At 45.0% G+C, this 21734-nt stretch overlaps 1 protein-coding gene across 6 annotated transcripts in view; it reads left to right on the top strand.

Moving 5' to 3' along the window:
- Positions 1-21365, top strand: part of Cfap61 (cilia and flagella associated protein 61) — a 278785-nt gene extending 257420 nt beyond the window's left edge. For all 6 annotated transcript variants that reach the window (XM_021156893.3, XM_085833584.1, XM_021156892.3 and 3 more), the window contains 2 exons: positions 7106-7196; positions 20943-21365. In XM_021156893.3, the coding sequence (XP_021012552.1) occupies positions 7106-7196; positions 20943-21143 (292 nt within the window). In that variant the 3' untranslated portion in view covers positions 21144-21365. The remainder of the gene's footprint in view (positions 1-7105; positions 7197-20942) is intronic.
- Positions 21366-21734: the final 369 nt, after the last annotated feature.

Raw genomic sequence — 21734 nt, 5'->3', positions numbered from 1 at the left:
GCTGCTGTGGCTTCTGTGGCTGCTGCTGTGGCTTCTGTGGATGATGTGGCTGCTGTGGCTTCTGCATAGTGGCTTGAGGCCCCCCTGCCAGCCCATATGGGTCTGGGTAGTTGTTCTAGGCCCCAGTCTTTTATTTAAAAGACAGAGGTCTCCAGTGTAATTTCAGATCTCTTTGGGTTCTAAAGCAAGAGCTCTGTATTTTATGGAAGTGGAGACCACCCTCACACTGAGAGTGAAGAGTGTTCTTCAGTGGTCAATGGCCATCTAGCCGTTCCCTCAGATTAGCCTGTTCCTATGCACACACTGTAAGCCCTAACTGTGGTGCCCTCACAAACCCAGCCCGGACACTGAAGTCCACTGAACACAGGCTTGGAAGCTTGGACCAGTTGTCACCTCTTCACTAAGTGTAACGCAATGAAGAAGCAAAATACCTAGTGCTTGCCTTCGCTCCTGTTCCCTAGTAACATCAGGCTTCCAAAAGGTGACAGAAAAGGAACAAACAACAGCTTAGGCCTTCACTTAGACTCCCTAAATATAAGCATCTTATCACACTTGCTTTATCATTTTCTCCCCTACACACCCCTTTAAACACACACACATACATATACACATACATATACACATACATGCATGCATACATACACATATATATACACACTCACACACTCACCTCCATGGAAAGATACCACTTTTTCCTAAGGCTTGAAAGTGCTCACTTATATGATAACCCTTTGCATCTAAGTGCTCCACTGTCCCCTAAGAGTGACAGCATTCTGGCATTACCCCCAGATGATTGTCAGAATTGACACTATTTTATTGGATTTATTTATTATTTATATATTGTACATTGGTATGTGTGTTTGGGTGTGCATGTACCACAGCACACACGTGGAGATCAGAGGACAACTGTGGGAGTCTCCTTCCACCATGAGGATTCTGGGAATCCAACTTGGATTGTCAGTCTTGGTGGTGAGTGCTGGAAATTGCTACGCCATCCCGCTGGCCCAGCTATCAGAGTTTGGAAACGACTTTACTTTAAAACAAAGCTGAATCTCCAGTCATTGAACCTTGCTCACCGACATCCTCATGCCCTTCCTCTAGCTCAGGATGCCATCTGGGAAACTCCTTGAATGCCATCTATTCTTAAACTTCTCCAACTGGGGGTGATCCCATAGCCTTTTCCATCCCTGACTAGCACTTTCAGAAGCTACAAGTCCACCTGGTCATGGTGATACACACTAAGAAGGTAAAAGGCAGGCAAATCTCCATGAGTTAGAGGCCAGGCTTATCTACATAGTGAATCCCAGGACAGCCAGAGTTACATAGTAAGACCCTGTCGGGACCGGGCTGGAAGTGTGTGTGTGTGTGTGTATGTGTGTGTGGGGGGGGGGGAGGTGTGTTATAAGCTGCAAGTCCCCGGTCCTGTAGAGCTTCTGCTGCTCTGGTGTGTCTGCTATGCCCTGTTCTTTTCAGCTCGTGTACCTTGGAAGCAGCCTGCCTCCTTCTTGGCTCTTATATTAGGAGCCCTAGGATGCTAAGTAGCCTGTTCATTCCTCCTGTGAACCAAGTCACAGCGGAGCAGGGCTGCTTCCCTGGAAATGTGCTCCTTTACCTTGGTAATTAGTCAGCGGTGCCTGGAGGCTGTGAGAGCATTAGGGGTTTTTTTCTTCCTTACTTTCTTCCACCCACGTTAGAGCATCGATCGGCACTTCTAACCCAACTCGAGTATTACTGAGCTGTTGGCCAAGTAGTGACTCTTTTCTAATTCTATTATTCATCCTGCATTCATTAGTCTGGATTTGACCACATGGAAGAAATATCCCTCCTTCCCTCTCTCTGTGTTCATTCAGTCAATCACTTCAGCCTTGGCTTTGAAGTTCTCACCTTTCCATCACCCACACTATGGGGGTGGATAGATAGGAATAAACAAGTTATACTTTCATGCTTACAGGGGTAGAGTTTAGTCCTTGCCTAGCATGTGCAAGGTTTGCAAGTCCTCAGCACTGCAAACAAAAAAAAAAGAAAGAAAGAAAAAGAGAAGACATGTATGGTCCGTTGTTAGGCCCTACAAACCCTAAGTTGTGAGAAACAAAGATGGGGAAGAGCTGCTTCAAGTCCCCTGTTGTACCTGCAAGACTCCCGTGGAAGCCAGGAGACATCATTTTTAAAAGGCCATTGTGGAAGGGAATTCTGTCCAACGCGCATTTGTTATTTAACTCTTTTAAGCATGACTTAAGCGTAGCGTTTATTCTGTCTGCACTGGCTAATGGTATTTCTACTAAGCACGCCTATAAAATTAGAGAGCAATTCATTTAACCAAAAGAATAAAGAGGTGACAAAGTCTCTTTCTGGGGTTATACTGGCTTGCAACCATGGTCTCTCCAAAGGTAATTCCTGTAGCTTCTTGTCCTGTGAGTTTCATGGGGGTGGGGTAGGGAGGATTCTCTGTGCACACAGATACTTTTTTCCTTCCCTTACAGAAAATAGATAGGAAATGGGTGAGGTTGGAACAAGGCTGAGTGGCTGTGAGGCCTGATGTTAGCCAGGCCCTTGGTGGCCTAATTAGAGGAAAACGGCTGGGCTTTCTATGAAGACAAGCAGAGTAAGCGGGGAAGGACAGGAAGGGAGGCCAGAGCCCTAAGAGCATTCCCCCTTCCTGCAAAACTAAATGCTAACCTCGCCTGAGACCATTAGGCCTGAGCTTATATAGCATCAACATAAGTAGCTAGACAGCTGTGGGCTGCTGGGTTGTAGTGCGGACTGTATTAATGCCCCTCCTAATGTGAGATGTACGAAGAAACATCACAGATAAAATAAGAGGGGAAGTACTTAGAACCGAATGAAGCCCAGTGTCTGCCCTGACTGCAGATGCCACCAGAGGTATCCACCACACCCAGCTCTGCTGGACAGAAAGGTTGTGACATCATGAGGTAAACGCCAGCAGAAGCAGTGTTTAGGCACGAAGGCAGTATACTCGTCTGCAGCAAAGCAAGTGTTTGAATAATGTCCTTAGTTTCAGACTCACACCAGGAGGGATTGTCAGCCTCTAAGACTCATGGGTGGAGTAAGGCACTCGGGAGGGGCATCCGTGAGGAGTGTTTCATTCAGAACCCTGCCCTGTGGGAGGCACAAAGGCAGGTCTGAGTTGCACGTGTGTATCTCCTTGAACTCTTGACAGCAAGCCTCAAAAGGAAGGGCCATTCCCGCACCCATTTGAAAGTTCAAAAGGGCTGAGGCTGGGCAAGATTAGAACCTAACTAGTGTCACACAGGCTTACAACAAAAAGAAAGGAGATACTGGTAGAGAATGAGCTGAAATGGGGCTAGCCGGTGTCACCCCTAGCCGGTGTCACCCCATGGCCTCCGGTGTTCACATCAGCAGGGCAGGCAAGGAAGCTCAGAATTTTGAGCTGGCTTTGGCTCCATGGAGATCATCTGGGTCATATCCATTCCTCACTCCCCTCCCCCCATACTGGGTTTGAACCCAGGGCTCACTCAATTCTAGGCAAGCCCTCCACAACTGAGCATTAGCCCAGGGTAGAACACCTTCTAGTGGCTAGTGCCACCTTCTAAGGTGAAACTCAAGGTTTATCTTAACCAAATTAAAGACTCAGGAAACCAAATGGATGGCAGACAGGGATTCTGGGTAATTCTCTGAGAGTGTGATCTCTAGGTAGGCCCAGTGGCTAACACCAGATGCTGCTGCAGTTTGGGAGGCTGGAGAAGGGAGCTGGCTGGAGCCCAGGACTTCCCCCACAGATGTGTTGTGCTTTTCTCTGAGGCCGGTGAGTGTAACTTCTCACGGTGACTTGTGTGGCTTTGCTTTCCTCTGCCTGGCTGCAGGCTGCTCAGGCTATCAGAGTCCCACCCAGTGTCTGTGTGTCTGTCAATAACCCAATGCGCTGCGGAGAAGGCAGATCAATGGCTCAACGATTGGGCCACATCGACCAGAAATGGTTAGCGAGGTTCCACAAGTTGACATTTCCCAGGCCTTCTTAGGTCTCAGTGTATGGCTGGCCAAGTGACAAAGAATGCCAGTCCTCAAAGAGTAGCAGGCCCAGCCTGGCACTGGCAAGGGAACAGAGGTTGCCTGTCCTGTTCAGCTCTGGAGAGCCTGTGACTGTGCTCACCCTGTGTGTCCTCCTGGGCTTAGCAGATCTGGGCCCTTTCACCTCTTGTCCCTCTGCCCTGGCCCCGTGATTTCCAGGGAGGATGCATGTATGTAGCAAACTGCTTAGTTTGGGTTTCCATTTGTCTGTGAGCCGATGTCTCACTACATAGCCCAGGCTGACTTCAAACTCAGGACCTCCCAATTGCCTGGGTTACAAACGTGAGCGACCTTGTCTTACTCTCACTCCCCGTAGAGATCAGGAAACACATCGGTACCTTTTCTTTTTGAATTGACAATATCCAGAGAAAAATTAATTTCCCCCAAAGTCTTCATGAAAGCAAATGGGCCGTGGCACACGGTCGCAACAAGAACAGAAACGGATCCTCGGCGCAGTAAGTAGGGCCGGTCCCTGGTGCACCGTGATTCAACTCAAGATTCTCTTCGGTTTAAGATAGGCTCTGAGCAAAATACATTGAGGACAAACTGTACTTACAGATGGTATTTCTGTCCTTTCCCAGATTAGTGGTAAGGGACTTGACTTTCCGTGGTAGCCGGTGACAGCAGAGTGTGCTTGGTGTCTTGACTGAGACCGTTGTTACACTTAACTTCAAGACATTTCCAGCTGGGGAACCCTCTGGGACATCCTTCCCTTGAGGAAGCTGGCTGGAGGTGTGCCCAGGAACATAGACCCCGAATTTCTACCAAGTTCCCCATCCATGACATGCCATTCCTTGGGCTTAGATGTCCTTGAGTAACTGAAGAGGTCATCTACATGGGCCAACAAGGTAGACGCCACTTCCCTGTCTGTCTGTCCATCTCTCATTCTCTCCTCCTCCTCCCTTGCCCTCCTTGCCTTAGGGATCAAACCCAGGGCCTCGTATGTGTTAGGCACGTGTCCTCCGCGCTATCTACACCCTCAGTCTTGCCCCTTCCCCGCCCCATATGTACCAGTGGACTTTTCACTTTTTCAACATGTCTCTTAAAAGTTGATTTTTATTATTTTTATTCTTTGACAATTTCATACATGTGTATAGTGTATTTTGCTCATTTAACCCACTACTGTCTTTTATATTCACACACACACACACACACTCTCTTACTGAACCCTTTCTTGTAATAGATTCCCTCCTACTTTCATGTCTGTTGTTGTTTTGAGGGGTGTGTCTGTATGGGTTTCTCTGTGTGCCTGTGTGTGTGTCTCTCTCTGCATGTCTCTGTATGTCTCTTTGTATGTGTCTGTGTATCTGTATATGTGTGTCTGTGTGTGTTTGTGTCTGTGTGTCTGTGTGTGTGTGTGTGTGTGTGTATGAGTGTCTGTATATGTCTTTCCACTCTATCTCCCTTGGTGTCTCCTGAATACTGTGGGGTGTGGGAGGGGATACAGAAAAACCTGATGAGAAGTTCACTGATGGAGGGGAAGGTCTGTGAGCCTCTGCCCTACTCAAAGAACTACGGCAACCCAGGAATGCTAAGAATGGGAAAAGTAACTTCCCAGGAAAAAGCACACCAACTGGCTACCCAATACCAAAAGTCAGCCCTGAAAACACACATATAAATAACATTATACGATCTAAGCAAGTGGTATTTAGGAATATGTATATACATATATATCCATCTATGTATATACAGGTAGGCATGAAACAACAACTAATGAAAATGAAGCCATGAATTTGAAAGAGAACAAGGAAGGGTATCTGGAAATGTTTGGAGGTAGAAGGGGAAGGGGGAAATGATGTGATTATATCAATATCAAAAGTATGTCATGGCTAAGGAAGACATAGGCCTTAGGGATGGGAACCTACTACTTGTTTTGCTGGGTGGAGACCGTGTCAAACTGCCTTCCAAATGTGTTTATACCCATAGAGTAATCATGCTGCGATCAGCAATGCTTGTGTTTGCAGTGAGTGTCTGTTGGTGCCCAAACTATGACGAATAAACAGCTGTTGAGTCCCAGCTTTTTGAGACAGGTTTTCACTATGTAGAGCAAGCTGGCCGTGAACTCATGTTACGGCCCAGTTTGACCCCAAACAATTCCCGATCTTCTTTCTTGAGCTCCTAGATGCTGGGATTGCAGGTTTGCCCCCAACACACCCAACTCATTCCCCCTTTCTCAATACTACCTCCTCTGGATGGAAACCAATATTTTTCCTGTTGTGTGCATACCCATGGCACCCACGGACAGTGGCAGAGGTGGCAAACTCACTGCCAGAGAAGAGTGACACACACGGTGGCCTCAGGCTGACTCAGAGCCTGAGGAAGGTGGGTTACCTACTACGCCATGATGTTTCACATTACAATAAAGGAAAGGCTAACAAGTCAGTAAAGGTGCTTGGTTATGGCAAGAATGTATTCAGTTTCCAAGAACTTTTGTCTTGGATCATTGTGAATTAATGGGGTGGGGGGCCATGTCCTCCATGTAAAATGTGCTCTGTTCGGCCTCTGGGGACCAGGCAGTAAATCTCAGAGTGAATCTCAACACAGGAGCACAGCTTCCCTGCGAGTGGCTCAGTTAAGCATCAGCCAGCCGTTCAGAGGCCAGGCTGCAACACCGAGGTGGCCTGCTTTCTGCTCATTATTAATCCAGAAACCTTAATGATGAACAACATTTGTGTTATTTTCTACCCAAATTTAATCTGTTCGTGCAGCAGTCCAGTCAATCCTGCAATCTGTTTTTCTCAAATGAGGGCAGATAATGGAGACGCCGTTCTTTACAAGTCTTCAGGCTTTTAAATTCTGATAAAAATCAGGATTCTTCACTGGGTCCTGCCCCGGCTCTGAATTAAACCACTTTAAATGTAATTACGGAACCTGGCCTTCCATCAGGAACATCCATTTAAAACATTGATTGGCCAGGCTGCTCTGCGAGGCTCTTTATGAGCAAACGATTGCAATGGGGCCAGAACTGTAATTTATCAAGGCAAAAAAAGCAGGTAAATACTTTATTAGTGGTAATGAGAGGGTTGCCGGCTAACTGAATCTCTTCTTCTCTCACCAGCTACTTCACGGAGCCGTGGTGCATGGCCCTCTTCCACGATCGTTTTATTGATCTCAAGAAAGAGTTGCGCCAAATCTTAATCTCCAAGCAGGTAAGCGTGATTAGTGGACATGTGGGTGTTATTCCTTGCAAATTGTAAGCAGTTGACAGCCGTTGATCATTTGGATTTTTCTCCCTACATTCCCATCTCGTAGTGGTTTCTTAGTCCCTCTGCACTGCCTTAGATAAACTCTGGAGTCTATAAATGGAGACAGCAATGTTTCAGAAGTAGTGGCTTGCCTTAAACCCTTTGCTGGACACTGCTCTTGTGTCCTTTTTTTTTTTTTTTTTTTTTTTTTTAACAAGTAGCTGTGTCTTCCTCTTCATGATGGCTGAAGACTAGATATGAGTTGTTTTTACCTGCTGGGAGGAGTGGAAATCTCATCTCTTTAGTTTTCTGTCTGTTATTGCTGAGAGGGTGTGTGTGTGTGTGTGTGTGTGTGTGTGTGTGTGTGTGTGTGTGTTTCTGTGTGTCTGTGTGCTTGTATCTATAATTCCAGCAGTAGAAGCAGGAGGCTCAGGAGTTCATGGTGATTCTCTGTTCCATAGCAAATTACACAAGACTCTGTCGCAAAGACTCTGTCCACCCGTACACACACAAATAAAGGAAAAAATGTAGAGAACAGCCGGGTGGTGGTGGCGCATGCCTTTAATCCCAGCACTTGGGAGGCAGAGGCAGGCGGATTTCTGAGTTCGAGGCCAGCCTGGTCTACAAAGTGAGTTCCAGGACAGCCAGGGCTATACAGAGAAACCCTGTCTTGAAAAAAAATGTAGAGAACACACCCCAGTGTCAGAATACACTAATTTCATAACTAAAACGTCTATATCAAGATGATAGAGAATTATCTGGAATGTAGGCCTCTTTTCCGAGAGGCGCCATGCTCAGAAAATACCTCTGTGGAAATCAGGAAGTATTTGTGAAACTTCACAGCAATTCTTTTGATACTGAAGCCCTTAGCATAGCTGAGGAAAGTTAGTGTTTATGTTCAGGGTGGTGAGAGATCCATCCCAGGCTCCACCTGACTCAGAAAGACAGAACCTTTTTGAATATCTGGGCCTTCATTGGTTTCTCTCACATTCTGATGTCTGAATGGACAGTTCCTACGTCCCTTCTTGTCTCTTCCATTTTGAAGCATCCACAGCCCTGCAGGTTCTATGGCCACCATATTGGGCAGCCTAGAGGAAATCAATTTTTGGTTTTTTGGGTTTTTTTAAAGATTTATTTATTTATTATATGTAAGTACACTGTAGCTGTCTTCAGACACACCAGAAGAGGACATCAGATATGATTACAAATGGTTGTGAACCACCATGTGGTTGCTGGGATTTGAACTCGGGACCTTGAGAAGAGCAGTCGGTGCTCTTAACCGCTGAGCCATCTCTCCACCCTGGAAATCGTTTTTGTAACCCATACCATGTTCTAGCCCCAGCTCACATCACCTCACCGAACCTTGTGCTTCCTAGACCTTCCACCAGTGGAGAAACTGAAGTGAAATAACCCACCATAGGTTAGTTATGCAGGAGTCTGGCTAACAAGCGTGAGACTCAATGCTCATTCACAGCCGGGAATGGAGGCCCAGAGCAGGGCAGAGTCAAATCTCTGCCTCCCATGTCTTTACTCTTGATTTCCAATACAATTCCCCAGGAGCTTGCTCCCAAATGTAGGCAATGCAGTAATATGAAGCAGACTCAGATTGGAAGCATAGCTATAAAGTTTAAATCAAAATGGCATGCTTTAGGGCCTTCATAGGTAGAAGCCCAAGAGTCAATGTTAGTAGGGAATATTTACATTAAGGAGTCAAAATTCCCATAAGCATGGCTATTCCAGTCAGTCCCACAATGGCCTTGAAAGAGAAACAACATGAGTAAATGTGAGAGTCAGACAATGCTTAAGTCATTCAAACTGGAGGTATAGACACTCCCTGGACCCAATGTAAGTAGCCTTAAGGACACTAAAGCACATAGAAGCTCAAGTCCCTCATATAGAATGGAGCAGTATTTGCATAGGGCCTACACATCCATCAGCACACATTAGACCACCTCTAGATTACTTAAATCACCTACTAAAGTACCGTAGAGCTTGAACCACATCATTTAGGGATAACGGGGAGGGGGTGGGAATCACATGAGCATTGACAATACAGATGTAATTTTTTTTTACCCAAGTATGTTTGATCCCTAGTTCATTGTATCTGTTGGTGAAACCTGTGGTATGGGGGTGGGGGGTGGCAACTATATACTAGCAATGGGTATGGGTCCCAGAGCCTGGAGGAGGTCAGCTCAGGCTGAGAGCTGAGCCACCATTACAGACCTAGTGCTCACCATCTCTAGGACATTTCCCTCCTCTCACGCTGATCTGCTGAGTGCCATCACTGAAGCAAAGGCTCATCTGACCCCGGGTGAGCCCACAGTGCTTTCTCAACCCATGCTTGAGCTCCTTGGTTAACACTTTGCACGGCACTTAGGATAGACAAAGTGTTTTCTTGTTACCGGCCTATTTCTGAGGTAAATACTGGAAAGCAGGGCGCTTTTTAAAAAAGTACTTTAGCATAATTGTTACCGTAGACTGTATTTTCTTTAATAAAATGCAATTTCCTAAAGCATTAATTTTCCAGGGATTTGAGGAGTGAGTGAAGGCTGGGTGAATGGTGAGGCACAGAGCGTACCTTAGGGCAGTGGAACTATTCCATGTGATACCATGTCATCACACCATTGCTTAACAGTGGGTCTCAGCCTGTGGATCACGACCCCTTTGGGGTCACAGATCAGATCTCTTGCATATCAGGTATTTACATTACGATTCATAACAGTAACAAAACTACAGTTATGAGGTAGCAATGAGATAATTTTATGGTTAGGGTCGCCACAACATGAACAACATAAACATAACATAACACAACATAAATGGTCTCAGTGTCAGGGAGATTGAGAACCACAAGATGCTGAACACAAGAAATGCACTAAGGCATTCGTGGTGCTGCATCCATATTGGATCAATTATTGAGAAAAAAGAAAGGAAAAGGAAACAGAAGCAGTTAAACTCGGTGGCATGCAGCACGTTTGACAGGTCTCCTCACGGCTCTCTGAAATGTCCATCTAGAGCCTGACCTTGGCTGCCAGCCTGTTTCCTATGCCGACTCAGGCAGGAGTGGATTCTCAGCCTGTGCCGATGCATTCTAAAGGCATCTAAGCATTTCTGTGGTGTCTCTAGCCAGAGAATGCAGCCTGCCTCCATGAGAGACGAGGGGAAGAACCTCAGAGGGGACCATCCTGCTTTTAGCATTTCTGTTCATCAGTTGGGAAAGCCACAGGGAGAAGGTGGTATGTGGCATGGGGCCTACTGCTATTCAGCTATTAGGGTAGCTTTGGGCAAACCTTCTGATACCACAGGACAAGGCTCCAGACAGACAGACATTGAAAGAGCGTCAGAAGGGATGTGTGGAAAAAGGAGTGTGTGCAAGCCCGTGGTGGCAAAAGACAGCTCTGCTAATGCCACCACAACCTGCTAGAAGTGGGGGTGACGGTTACAGCCCTGAGCCTGACAGGACACGTGATGACCTGGCAGACAGGCAGGAATTTTGTTTGAGTCTGACAATAGAAAAATGGAATCAGTGCATACATTAAAGGATAACAGTAATTCTTTTTCTTAACATCAAAATATTTTAACCCATTTTTGTCCCTTTCTAACCCATCTTTAAAACACTGCAGGATCTCAAACATTAAGTATAGCATCCTCAGTATTTCAGTTGTTAATGATAAATTCACCAGCATCACGTTTTATCAAGGAGTGGAGCCTACAACTCCCTGGCCATAGTCAAATCTTTTTTTTTTTTTTTTTCGTCAAAAATCACTCCTTAAATTCCTCTGGCCCTTAATGACAGAGCCCCCAAATCCCTGAAGCCAAGCTGACAGACTAAAGGGAAAAAATGTATATACAGTAAGGATTGCATACTTCAGTATATCGCTTTGAGCAATGGTTAGAACAGGCTTCAGGCAGGAAGGAAGAGGACATTCATGGGACTGTGAACCACGTGGAGCCAGCACCAGTGCACAGGGCAGCTGTTCAGCAACGCCAGAAAACACCTTCTTCTTATCTGCAGAGGAACATCCTCCGGGATAGGACAGTCAAGGCCACAGAGCACCTGTCAATGAACGTTAAAATAGCCACACTGCACCACGTGAATTTTTAACCATTTTAACCAGTTACCTAGTAAAACTAGGAGCCAGCACAGAAAGCAAACTGGGAATTTCACAAGTCTGTAGAAATTGAATAAATGCCCTCTCAAGAAACCAGTGAGCGGGTCAAAGAAGGTATGCTAGCCATACACAGAACGAGCACAGGTGGAAACACGAAACTCAAAACATTGTTTGCAGAAGGCCAACTCTTTAAACAGGAAAGATTGGGCTGGAGAGAGAGCAAAATGGGTAAGTGTTTGCTGGTCTTCCAGAGGAGCCGGGTTCTGTTCCCAGCAGCCGTGCAGGGCAACTCACAGCCATCTGTAACTCCAGCTCCAGGGGACCTGACACCCTTTTCTGATGTCTGCAGAAGGAGCCGGCACACACTATACACACACACATCACGCATGCACAAACAGAAAAATAAATCTATTTGTAAAAAAACAAATTTCAAATAATAACCTAGTGTCATATCTTAAGGAACCAGAGAAAGAACAAAAGCTAAAGTCACCATCAGAAGAAAGAAAGATTCTTTAAAAGAAAAAATATATAGCAGAGAAAAGTGAAATAGAGACTAGGCAAATAAAAAAGTCAGTGAGAATAGAAGCTGTTGTTTGAAAGATCAACCAAATCCTAAACCTTTGGCCAGACTTATAAATTACTGAGCCAGAACAAAACTGAAGACATTCCTATATCCTTATAAAATAAGAAAGGACTTAAAGAGACTACTAGGAATAACTCTGTGCCATCAGTTACAAGAGTGACAAACTCCTCGAAACACGGAAACTAGAAACTGACCCAAGAAGAAACAGAAAGTCTTCAGAGAGATGTAATCAGTAAACAAACCCTCTCCGCAGGGCAGGGGACTCAGTGAGTGTGTGCTCACTGTGTACACACACGGCGTCCCCAGGGCAGGGGACTCAGTGAGTGTGTGCTCACTGTGTACACACACGGCGTCCCCAGACCCTGCATGAAAAGCCAGGTTGCATGTATGACAGGCACTTGATGCCCTTGTGAGCCCAGTGCTTAGAAAGCAGAGCCCCGAGACTCACTGGTCGGCCACCCTACCCTTCCTGCCTGGGTCCCGACCAGTGAGAGACGCTGCCTCAAAGCACACCATAGCTGGCCCCCGAGGGAAACACCCAAAGCAAACCTCTGCTTTCCATGGGCACTTGAAAGCAGACACACATCTCCACAAAGGTTAAACTCAGACTTCATTAATGACTTATACAAAACGTTTAAAGAATTAACTTCCGTCTCCCCTGAACTCTTCAAAAACAAAGAGGAGAAGCGACCTTTCCTGTGATACCACAGCCAAGCAAAGGCATCACCAAAATAAATGTGAAGAAAAAGCAACCAATGGGCCAGTATCCCTTATGGATTTGGATGTAAAAAACCTTCAACAGAAGATTAGCAAACCAACTCCAACAGCATGTTAAAAGGATTATACGTCATTACCACATGGGATTTACCCCGGGAGTGTGAGTCAGCCAGCATACAGAGAAAGAAGCCGATGTGAGGGAAAGAGAGCATCATCCTCTCATCTGGAAAACAAACAAGCAACCAAGCAACCAACCAACCAACCAAGCAACCAAGCAACCAAGCAACCAAGCAACCAACCAAGCAACCAAGCAACCAAGCAACCAAGCAACCAAGCAACCAAGCAACCAAGCAACCAAGCAACCAAGCAAAAACCGAAGGCCAGGTGTGGTGTTGAACACCTGTAACCTCAGTATGTGGGAGGAAGGGGCTGAGGGGTCATGGGGTCAAGGGTATCCTTAGCTAGATGCAAGTTTTAAGATACCTTCTGCATGATATATGAGATGCTGTTTTCAAAAATAGAACAAAAAGAAAGGGCATGGCATAGCTTAAAGAGTAGCAGTAGGGTCTATAGAGATGGCTCAGTGGCTAAGTGGGGACCCAAGTTCAGATCCCAGCACCCATATCAGGCTGCTCAACAGCTCCACTCCAGCCCCAGTGGACCCTGTGCCTTCAGTTGGCCTCCATGGGCATTCATTCACACACACACACACACACACACACACACACACACACACACACACCCTAGCAGTAGGAGGAAACTTCTCCTATTTGATAGATCATGAAACAGCCATAGCGAGTGTCAGACTGGGTAGTGGGTGATCTGTATAGCTAGAGTCTTACTCCTGAGATCTGCAGTAAGACAAAGGTGTCTCCCTCCACCACATACATTCAACATCCCCCCTGGAAGACAATTAAAGGTCTTGCAGCCAGAGCAATGAAACAAGAAAAAAAAGAAAAGAAAAAAGAGGCACCTACGTTGGAAAGGAATAAGTAAAATGATGGCTTTTCTCAGATGACACAATTCTAACGAATCTAGAAAATAATCAAGCCAGTGCGCGCACTTGGCAGAACTGCTCGGTACAGTGGGCATGCAGCAGTCAGCTGTCTACAGTACTTCAGTGAAAATGAAATTAGGAAAATAATCTCACTTGAGGGGACATCAGAAAGAACTGAATACCTGGGGGTCAAGTTAATTAAAGTAGCACAAGACTGGACACTGAAAGATGTACACTGTTCTGGAAGATTCAAAGGCGTAGATAGATGATAGATAGATAGATAGATAGATAGATAGATAGATAGATAGATAGATAGATAATAGATAGACAGACAGACAGATAGATAGATAGAATATCAAACTCTATCTTATTCTTAGCAACTATTTTGTTTAGATGGCAGCAGCATCCAAAACAGTCCACTGATTTTATGAAGTCCTGTCAAAAACCCAAAGGCATTTTTTTATAAACACAGAAAATTCACATAGAAATGCAAGAGCTTTCAAATAGCTAAAAGTACCTTCCGGGGACAGCAGAGTGAAGCTAACGCCCTCACACTCTCTAATTACCTTACTTCAGAGCAACAGTAGCCAATCAATGTGGTACTTCATAAGCCATGTTAACGATATTAACTATACTAACAGAATAAAACTGAAAGTCCGGATGTAGCCAGACACTGGCGCTCAGGCCTGGAAGCCCAGCATTTGAGAGGCTGAGGCAGGAGGATCAAGACTAGTCTCAGTTATACCGCGAGTTCCAGGAGTAAATGAAGAAACAAGCAAACAAAAAGGTGGAGGTCACATATATGTTCATTTATGAAAGATGCTCAATAATATTAATCATCAGAGCAACAGAGCCAAAGCTACAATAACATACCATTTCACACTCATAGAGACAGATACAAATAGGTGATAGATAATACATAACTATGTAGATATAAATAGATGATAGATATGTAGATGACAGATATAGTTGATAGAGATATATAGGTAGATAAATATAAATAGATGATAGATATAAATAGATAATAGATAGATATAGTAGTTGATAGACATAGGTGACAGATAACTATAAATAGATGATAGATGATGGCTGATAGATAGATACATAGATATAAATAGATGATAGATAAATGATAGATAATAGATATAAGTAGTTGACATATAGCTGATATATATATATAGATAGATGACAGATGATAGATGGATGGATAGATAGATAGATATAAATAGGTGATAGATAAATGATAGATCGATAGGTAGTAGATAGATAAAAGGACAGGGCCATAGAGAGATCACTCGTCAGATAAGAGCACTGGCTGTTCTCAGCAGAAATCTTGGTTGGATTCTCAGCACCCACATGTCAGTTCCTAGTTGTCAGTAACTCTAAGTCCAGGGATCTGACGCCCTCTTCTGGACTCTTCCTGCACAGTGCTCACATATAGTGCATAGATGACACATGGAGCTGAAACACTTATACTATTAAAAATGAATAAATCTTTTTTAAGTCAGTAAATGTGCCTGAAATGGCATTCTTACATAGCTGCTAGTGAGGATGTAAAATTAAGGAGTTGCTATAAAGAATAGAGTACTAAAACTGTCACAGAGAATCATCCTCTGACCCAGCAACTATACATTTAGGTATCTGGTTTTCTTTGAAGACTTGAATGTTATTTAAATGAATACCTGTACACAAATATTCAAAGCACCCAGAACAGCTAACCAGAGGAAACAACCCACACCCCCATCAGCATATCATTGGATAAACAAATGTGGTCTCTTCAGACAGTGTAATAGTACAGCCGTGAATGTAAATGAGTCCCCAAATCATATTTCAGAACAAAAGCCACGTGCTTGTCTCAGCAGAGACACAACCTTCTATCCCCACAATACAAGCTCACAGCACCCTACACAGAGATCAGAGACAGGAAATGATCACCATTCTTGCCCAGTCCATTCTATAAGAGTACATTCTAATGGCCGCAGCCAGAACAGCTAGGCAAGAAAACAGAGTCAGGGACTTGGATTTAGCCATCCTCCTGTGACTGCTGTGAGAAAATGCCACAACCAGAAGGAATTCAGAAGGGCAGGGGTGCTATGGGGTACATGGAGCTGGGAGCTGAGAGCCCATCCTGTGAGAACGGTACATCATGCACGCATGCGCACGCATGCGCAGAGACTGGGGGAAACGTTCGTGCACAGAGGAATGCATGCATGCACTCGCACATGCATGTGTGCATGGAAAGGGGGGGGGAGAGAGAGAGAGGAAGAAGGAGGAGGAGGAGGAGGAGGAAGAGGAGGAGGAAGAGGAAGAGGAAGAGGAGGAGGAAAACCCATCTGATTAGCAGTCAGTAGCAGGACAGAAAAGCAAAGCACTAGCAATGATCTCATGGAAAAAGAAATTAAGAAAACAGGCTTGTTTACAATAGCATTAATTTTTTTCAGAATAAAAGTAACCAATGCCGTAAAGAATCTGTAGACATAAAATAAAATTTTTAAAAAGGCATAAAATATTGGTGATTGAGCGCATGATCCCTCCAAGGCTCCCACCCCCACAACAGCAACAAAACCAAAATAACCCAGGCAGCCAGGAAGAGACTGCTCAGATCAGCTGCCCTCAGGTCTGGTGTTCTGTCTCCTGCTTCAACTGCAATAGACCCCAGGGCTCTCTCTAGGCCTCCAGCCACCTTCTAGTCCCTTCCAGTCAGCAGCTCCACCAGAGGTTCCCTGCCATGTCCTGTAACTCTCTGGAGAGCTACCACCTTAAAGAGCAGGTAATACTCCTCAAGGGAGGATTGTGACACCCATACTGCCTCTACACTCTGGTGGCCCCAGGCCTGACCAGCAAATGTCTCCAGGAAAGGCCACACCCCCAACTCGAAGTTCCCTCTGAGGCCCTTCGGCCTCATGTCCTTCCAGCACCATTCAGCCTTTCTGACACCTAAGACTGAAGCCAAAGTGAAATAAAGAAGTTGAAGATGACAGAAGTAAATAGGACATTACCCTGCCCGCCTTAGGAGAATGAAAACCGTTACCCTCTCAACATCACCCAAAGCTACACAAGATCCAGTGTTATCCCTGAAAAATTCCAATGGCTGTTTGCACAGAAACAGAAAAAAACAAAACAAAACAAAACTGTTTATATGGAACCACAGAAGATCAGAATAGCAGAAACAAGAGGAATAAAGGTGGGAACTCCATGCCACCTAATTTTGAAATACATGTCAATGCTACAGTAGCCAACACAGCATGATGCTAGAATAAAAACAAATACACTGACCAACAGGGTAGGAAAAGGAGAGCCCAGAAATGTACCCATGCTTTTACAACCAAGGGTTTTTAATCTGCTGGGAGTACTCCTTTTAAAAAATTTTAATTTTTTTTGATAACTTCTTACAGGAATGCAATGTATTTGGTAAATTGATTTTTAGGTGTTTTGTTTTAAATTTTTATTTCCCACAAGTGGGTGTTTTGCCTTGCATGTACATCAGCAGGGCACATTTGCATACTTAGTTCACAGAGCAGCCAGAAGAGGGCATCAGATCCCCCCTCCCCCCAAAATTGGAGTTACAGACATGCCAGCCACCATGTCAGTGCTGGGAATCAAACTCTGGCCCTCTGGGAAAGCAGCCGCTACTCTTAACCCCTGAGCCATCTCTCCAGCTCGCTAGTCAACTGATTTAAAAACAAAAACAAAAACAGAGGTACTATATAGTGACAACAGGACAGACTCTTCAATAAGGACTGTATGAAAATCAGACATTCACATACCAAAGAACAAAACTGAAGACTTCTCAAAACACTTATAAAACAGACACCATGAAACTCTTAAAGAAGACAGGAGGAAGACTTCTTGAAATCTAGGCAGGGATTTTCTAGATATGCCCCAAGCACAGGCAAGAAAAAGCAGAAATAGAGAAGTGGGTCTATGTCAAACTGGAAAGCTTCCCTACAACAAAGAAGTGTCAGAGCTCACCTGGCTCACAGGTGTCAAAAAAGGAATTTGCAGTCACACGTGGGACGGGGGCTAACATCTAAAGTCTTTGAGGAACCCAGTCAATAGACTAACGAAACAGATGGCTAAACTTTTTAAATAGGGAAATGGCCTGAACAGACATTTGTCAAAAGGAGACCTATAGATTAAATGATCAGCATGTAAACATGAAAAAAAATGGTTAACACCACCAAGGATTGAAACTAAAAACACAGCAAGCTACCACCAGACCGTGTTAGAATGCCTATTATAAAAACGCTGAGAGGTAAGACATCAGACTGGGCAAGACACAGACAAAAGGAACCTGTTGAACAATCACTGTTGGTGGGAGCATAAGTGAGGGTCATCATGGAAAACAGCATAGGGGACACAGACAGAGTCACAGTGTAATCAGCAGTTCCACATCTGAGTGCATCTCAAGAGGAGTTCATAAAGAAATTAGTGTGAGGAAAGTAACCTAAGGTCTCGTGTTCACTGCAGCATCAATAGCCAAGATACAGGACCTACATAGTTGCCCATCCGTGACTTAAGGAGTAAAGAGAATGTGGTGTGTATACGATGGAATGTATATCGCATGGTGGAAAACTATTCAGCCCTAAAAAAAAAAAAAAAAAAAGAGTTGTTCTGTGCAACAATGTGGATTGACCTGGAAGGAAGTGGAAGAAGCCAAGTTCTGCATAAACTCACAGGAAAGGCAAACATAGGACAAGAGCCCTGTCTTAGTTAGGGTTTTACTGCTGTGAACAGACACCATGACTAAGGCAAGTCTTATATAAAAAAACAACATTTAATTGGGGCTGGCTTACAGGTTCAGAGGTTCAGTCCATTATCATCAAGGTGGGAGCATGGCAGCATCCAGGCAGGCATGGCGCAGGCAGAGCTGAGAGTCCTATGTCTTCATTCAAAGGCTGCTAGTGGAAGACTGACTTCCAGGCAACTAGGGTGAGGGTCTTAAGCCCACACCCACAGTGACACACCTATTCCAACAAGGCCACACCTCCAAATGGTCCAAGAATATACAAACCATCACAAGCCTAGAGTAGTTGTTGCAGACAGCTGACTAGGCGGGGAAGATGGGGAAAAGAGGCATGTTGTCTTGACAGGAGTAAGTTTTAGTCACCTATCGTACAGCCTGGTAACTGACACTAACAGTTATGCCCAGTTGTTTCAAGTTTGTCATGAGGGTGTGTTTTAAATGTTCTCAGCACCGAGGTGGTGAGTGTAGATGGCGCCTGATATGCCACTTGGCCTCTGCATCTCACAGTGCATATGTGCATCATAACATCACACGGTGCCCCATGAATATACACTTGTCATGAGTTAAAAATAAAATTTAAAAACAAGGAAATGTTCAGAAGACTAGAAAAAGCCAAGACATTATGCTAAGTGAGAGAAGGCAGACACAATAGGTTACACAGGGCATGGAACACTTTGAGATGAGCCTGAGGCAGGTACGCACAGGGTGAGGGGAAAAGGCCACAGGTGCTACAGCCCTTCCCACTGTAGAGCAGCCTTGTGCAGTAACAAGCCCCACTTTCTGTCAGTTCAGTGTTTCATGATGATCAAATAGAATCCCCCCAGAACAACTGAAGAAAGAGCCAGCTTCATGTAGACAACAGATTATATCCCCAGGCTGTGCTGGCACCTTAATGCTTCCGGCTCCATCTCTTAGGTCCAAGCATCGGTTGCCTCTCCCCAAACCACTGTTCAGCTTTCAGTCTCAGTTTCTGTGCCTTGCCCCGACTGTTCTAAACTCTGTGTTTATAATCTCCCCAACCTGGTCCTGTCTTGCTTAAACAGCCAGATGATAATGTCCCTCCACTCAGTGTGAGCCCTCCATCTGTGATGGTACAGTAGGACCTCACAAATAACTATTACTATTATTATTGTTGTTGTTATTTCTATTTGGAAGTCGGTGTAAATACACTGTGACTTTGGTTTGAGGGATCAGTAGTCACTGTCACTGTGCTGGCAAGAGCACACCAGCTCAAAATCCTTAGTCACAACCCTGCTATAGATGGGCAAAACCCCACAGCAGGGACCACTCTGGGAATTTGAGTGGTGTGCAGGGGGGAGGTGTGTGCAGTTCAGCCTTTCAACTTGTGTGTTTGGGAACAAAACGGTTTTTTGGTTTGGTTTGGTATTTTTTTTAGACGGGATTTCTCTGTGTAGCCTTGGTTGTCCTGGAACTTGTTCTGTAGACCAGGTTGGCCTCAAACTCACAGACACGTGCCTGCCTCTGCTTCCCAAGTGTTGGGATTAAAGGTGTGCACCTTCACCACCTGGCTATGTGTAAGAAAACCTCTACACTTTGTGGATTAAGTGTAGTCTCAAATTACTTCATTCTTGCTGAGTCCTGTGTTTAAGGATGTTAATAAGAATTTGTGCTGAGAACATCTGAGGTTCTTAAACTCTACCCCTTGGCCAAGATCCAAGGCAATAAACCATCTAGAAGGTTTCTTGCCCAAATATTAAAGCAAGCGGATAATTTTATCTGAAAAACAAACATAACAGACTTATAATTACCATCCTTGGTAAAAATCAGGCTACCTGATAAATAGAATCCTTACAGGAAAACATAAACAGTGTGTGGCTGCAGTTGCTTGAGGTGCCCTAGGAAGGAGCCAGGGACTGGGGGTGGACGGGGTTCAGGACCGTGTATTCCTGTTGGCAGAGACAGTTTCTGTGATCTGGGATGCAAACTCTGAAGACAGATGGATGATGGGATGACGGTTGTGCAACACTGTGAGTGTACTTAACTGTCCACTGGAAATGATAAGAATAACTGTGCAGTGTATGTGTTTTGTCACCTGCCCTGGCTGGTTTTGTATGTCAACTTGACACAGGCTGGAGTTATCACAGGGAAAGGAGCTTCAGTTGAGAAAAATGCCTCCATGAGATCCAGCTGTAAGGCATTTTTCTCAACTAGTGATGAATGGGGGAGGGCCCCTTGTGGGTGGGACCATCCTGGGCTGGTAGTCTTGGTTCTATAAGAGAGCAAGCTGAGCAAGCCAAGGGAAGCAAGCCAGTAAAGAACATCCCTCCATGGCCTTTGCATCAGCTCCTGCCTCCTGACTTGCTTGAGTTCCAGTCCTGACTTCCTTTGGTGATCAACAGCAATGTGGAAATGTAAGCTGAATAAACCCTTTCCTCCCCAGCTTGCTTCTTGTGCAGGAATAGAAACCCTGACTAAGACATCACCTTTATGAAGAATTTCTACCAAGATAGACAAAGCTCCTACCCTTGGGGAGCTGCCTCTGCCCCACCGTGAGTGTCAGGAAGCTCTGACTCTGGTCTCTTAACTGCATTCACAGGAGGAAGACAAGCCTACCATGGAGCAGATAGCCTACCAGTTAGAGGAGGAAGAAATAAACATGAATGAGAAGCCCCAGAAATACCTCCAAAGGGTTTTTGAGGATTCCATCTACAAAAGCCTGCTGGAGAAGAGCATCCTAGATTACCTTCATTACAACCAGTACCACCTGCCCATGTACGCATGGCCAGGCATCATTTAGCTGTAGCCAGCGTCCCCCCTGGCATCACTTCCACTCTCTGTCAGCCAAGTGCTGACAGAACACCCCAACCCCCAGCCCCCACTCTTATACACTCTTTTCCTCCCGTGTTTTCCGCATATTCCAGTAGGTGGCGCTAGGCTGTGTAGCCCTGCTAAGCCAGGGAACTTTACAAACACAGGCATGTTCGGAGCAGAATAAGCCACCCCAGCGATAAAAAGAGCTCCTACAAAGCAAAACTTGTTTGTTTTTGTTTTTTTAAACCTTGTGTGTGATTCTATTCGATTTCCGGGAATGTTCTGCTGCCAGTCCCATTAGCCCTTCCTATGTGTGCCGATTAATAGTGGGTGATATAAAAAGAAAATTATGTGCCAGAATGGGAAATTGGTAAACAGAGAAGGAGAAATTAAATCTGTAATCCCCCCTCAGGAGGAGCAGGTGGAACCTACCTGACCCTTTGAAACCAAGGAGGCTACTTTCGGAGCCTTCCTGTTTGTTTGTTTGTATTCATTTTGCTGACCATGAACACAAAGGCTAAGAAAAAAAAAAATAGAAGACCAGGAAATTCATATACAGATCTCAAATTCTGAAATG

The sequence above is a fragment of the Mus caroli genome, unplaced genomic scaffold (assembly GCF_978045245.1).
Source record: "Mus caroli unplaced genomic scaffold, Mus_caroli_1 scaffold_2, whole genome shotgun sequence".
NCBI lineage: Eukaryota > Metazoa > Chordata > Mammalia > Rodentia > Muridae > Mus > Mus caroli.
This window is presented reverse-complemented; position numbering and strand designations above follow the sequence as displayed.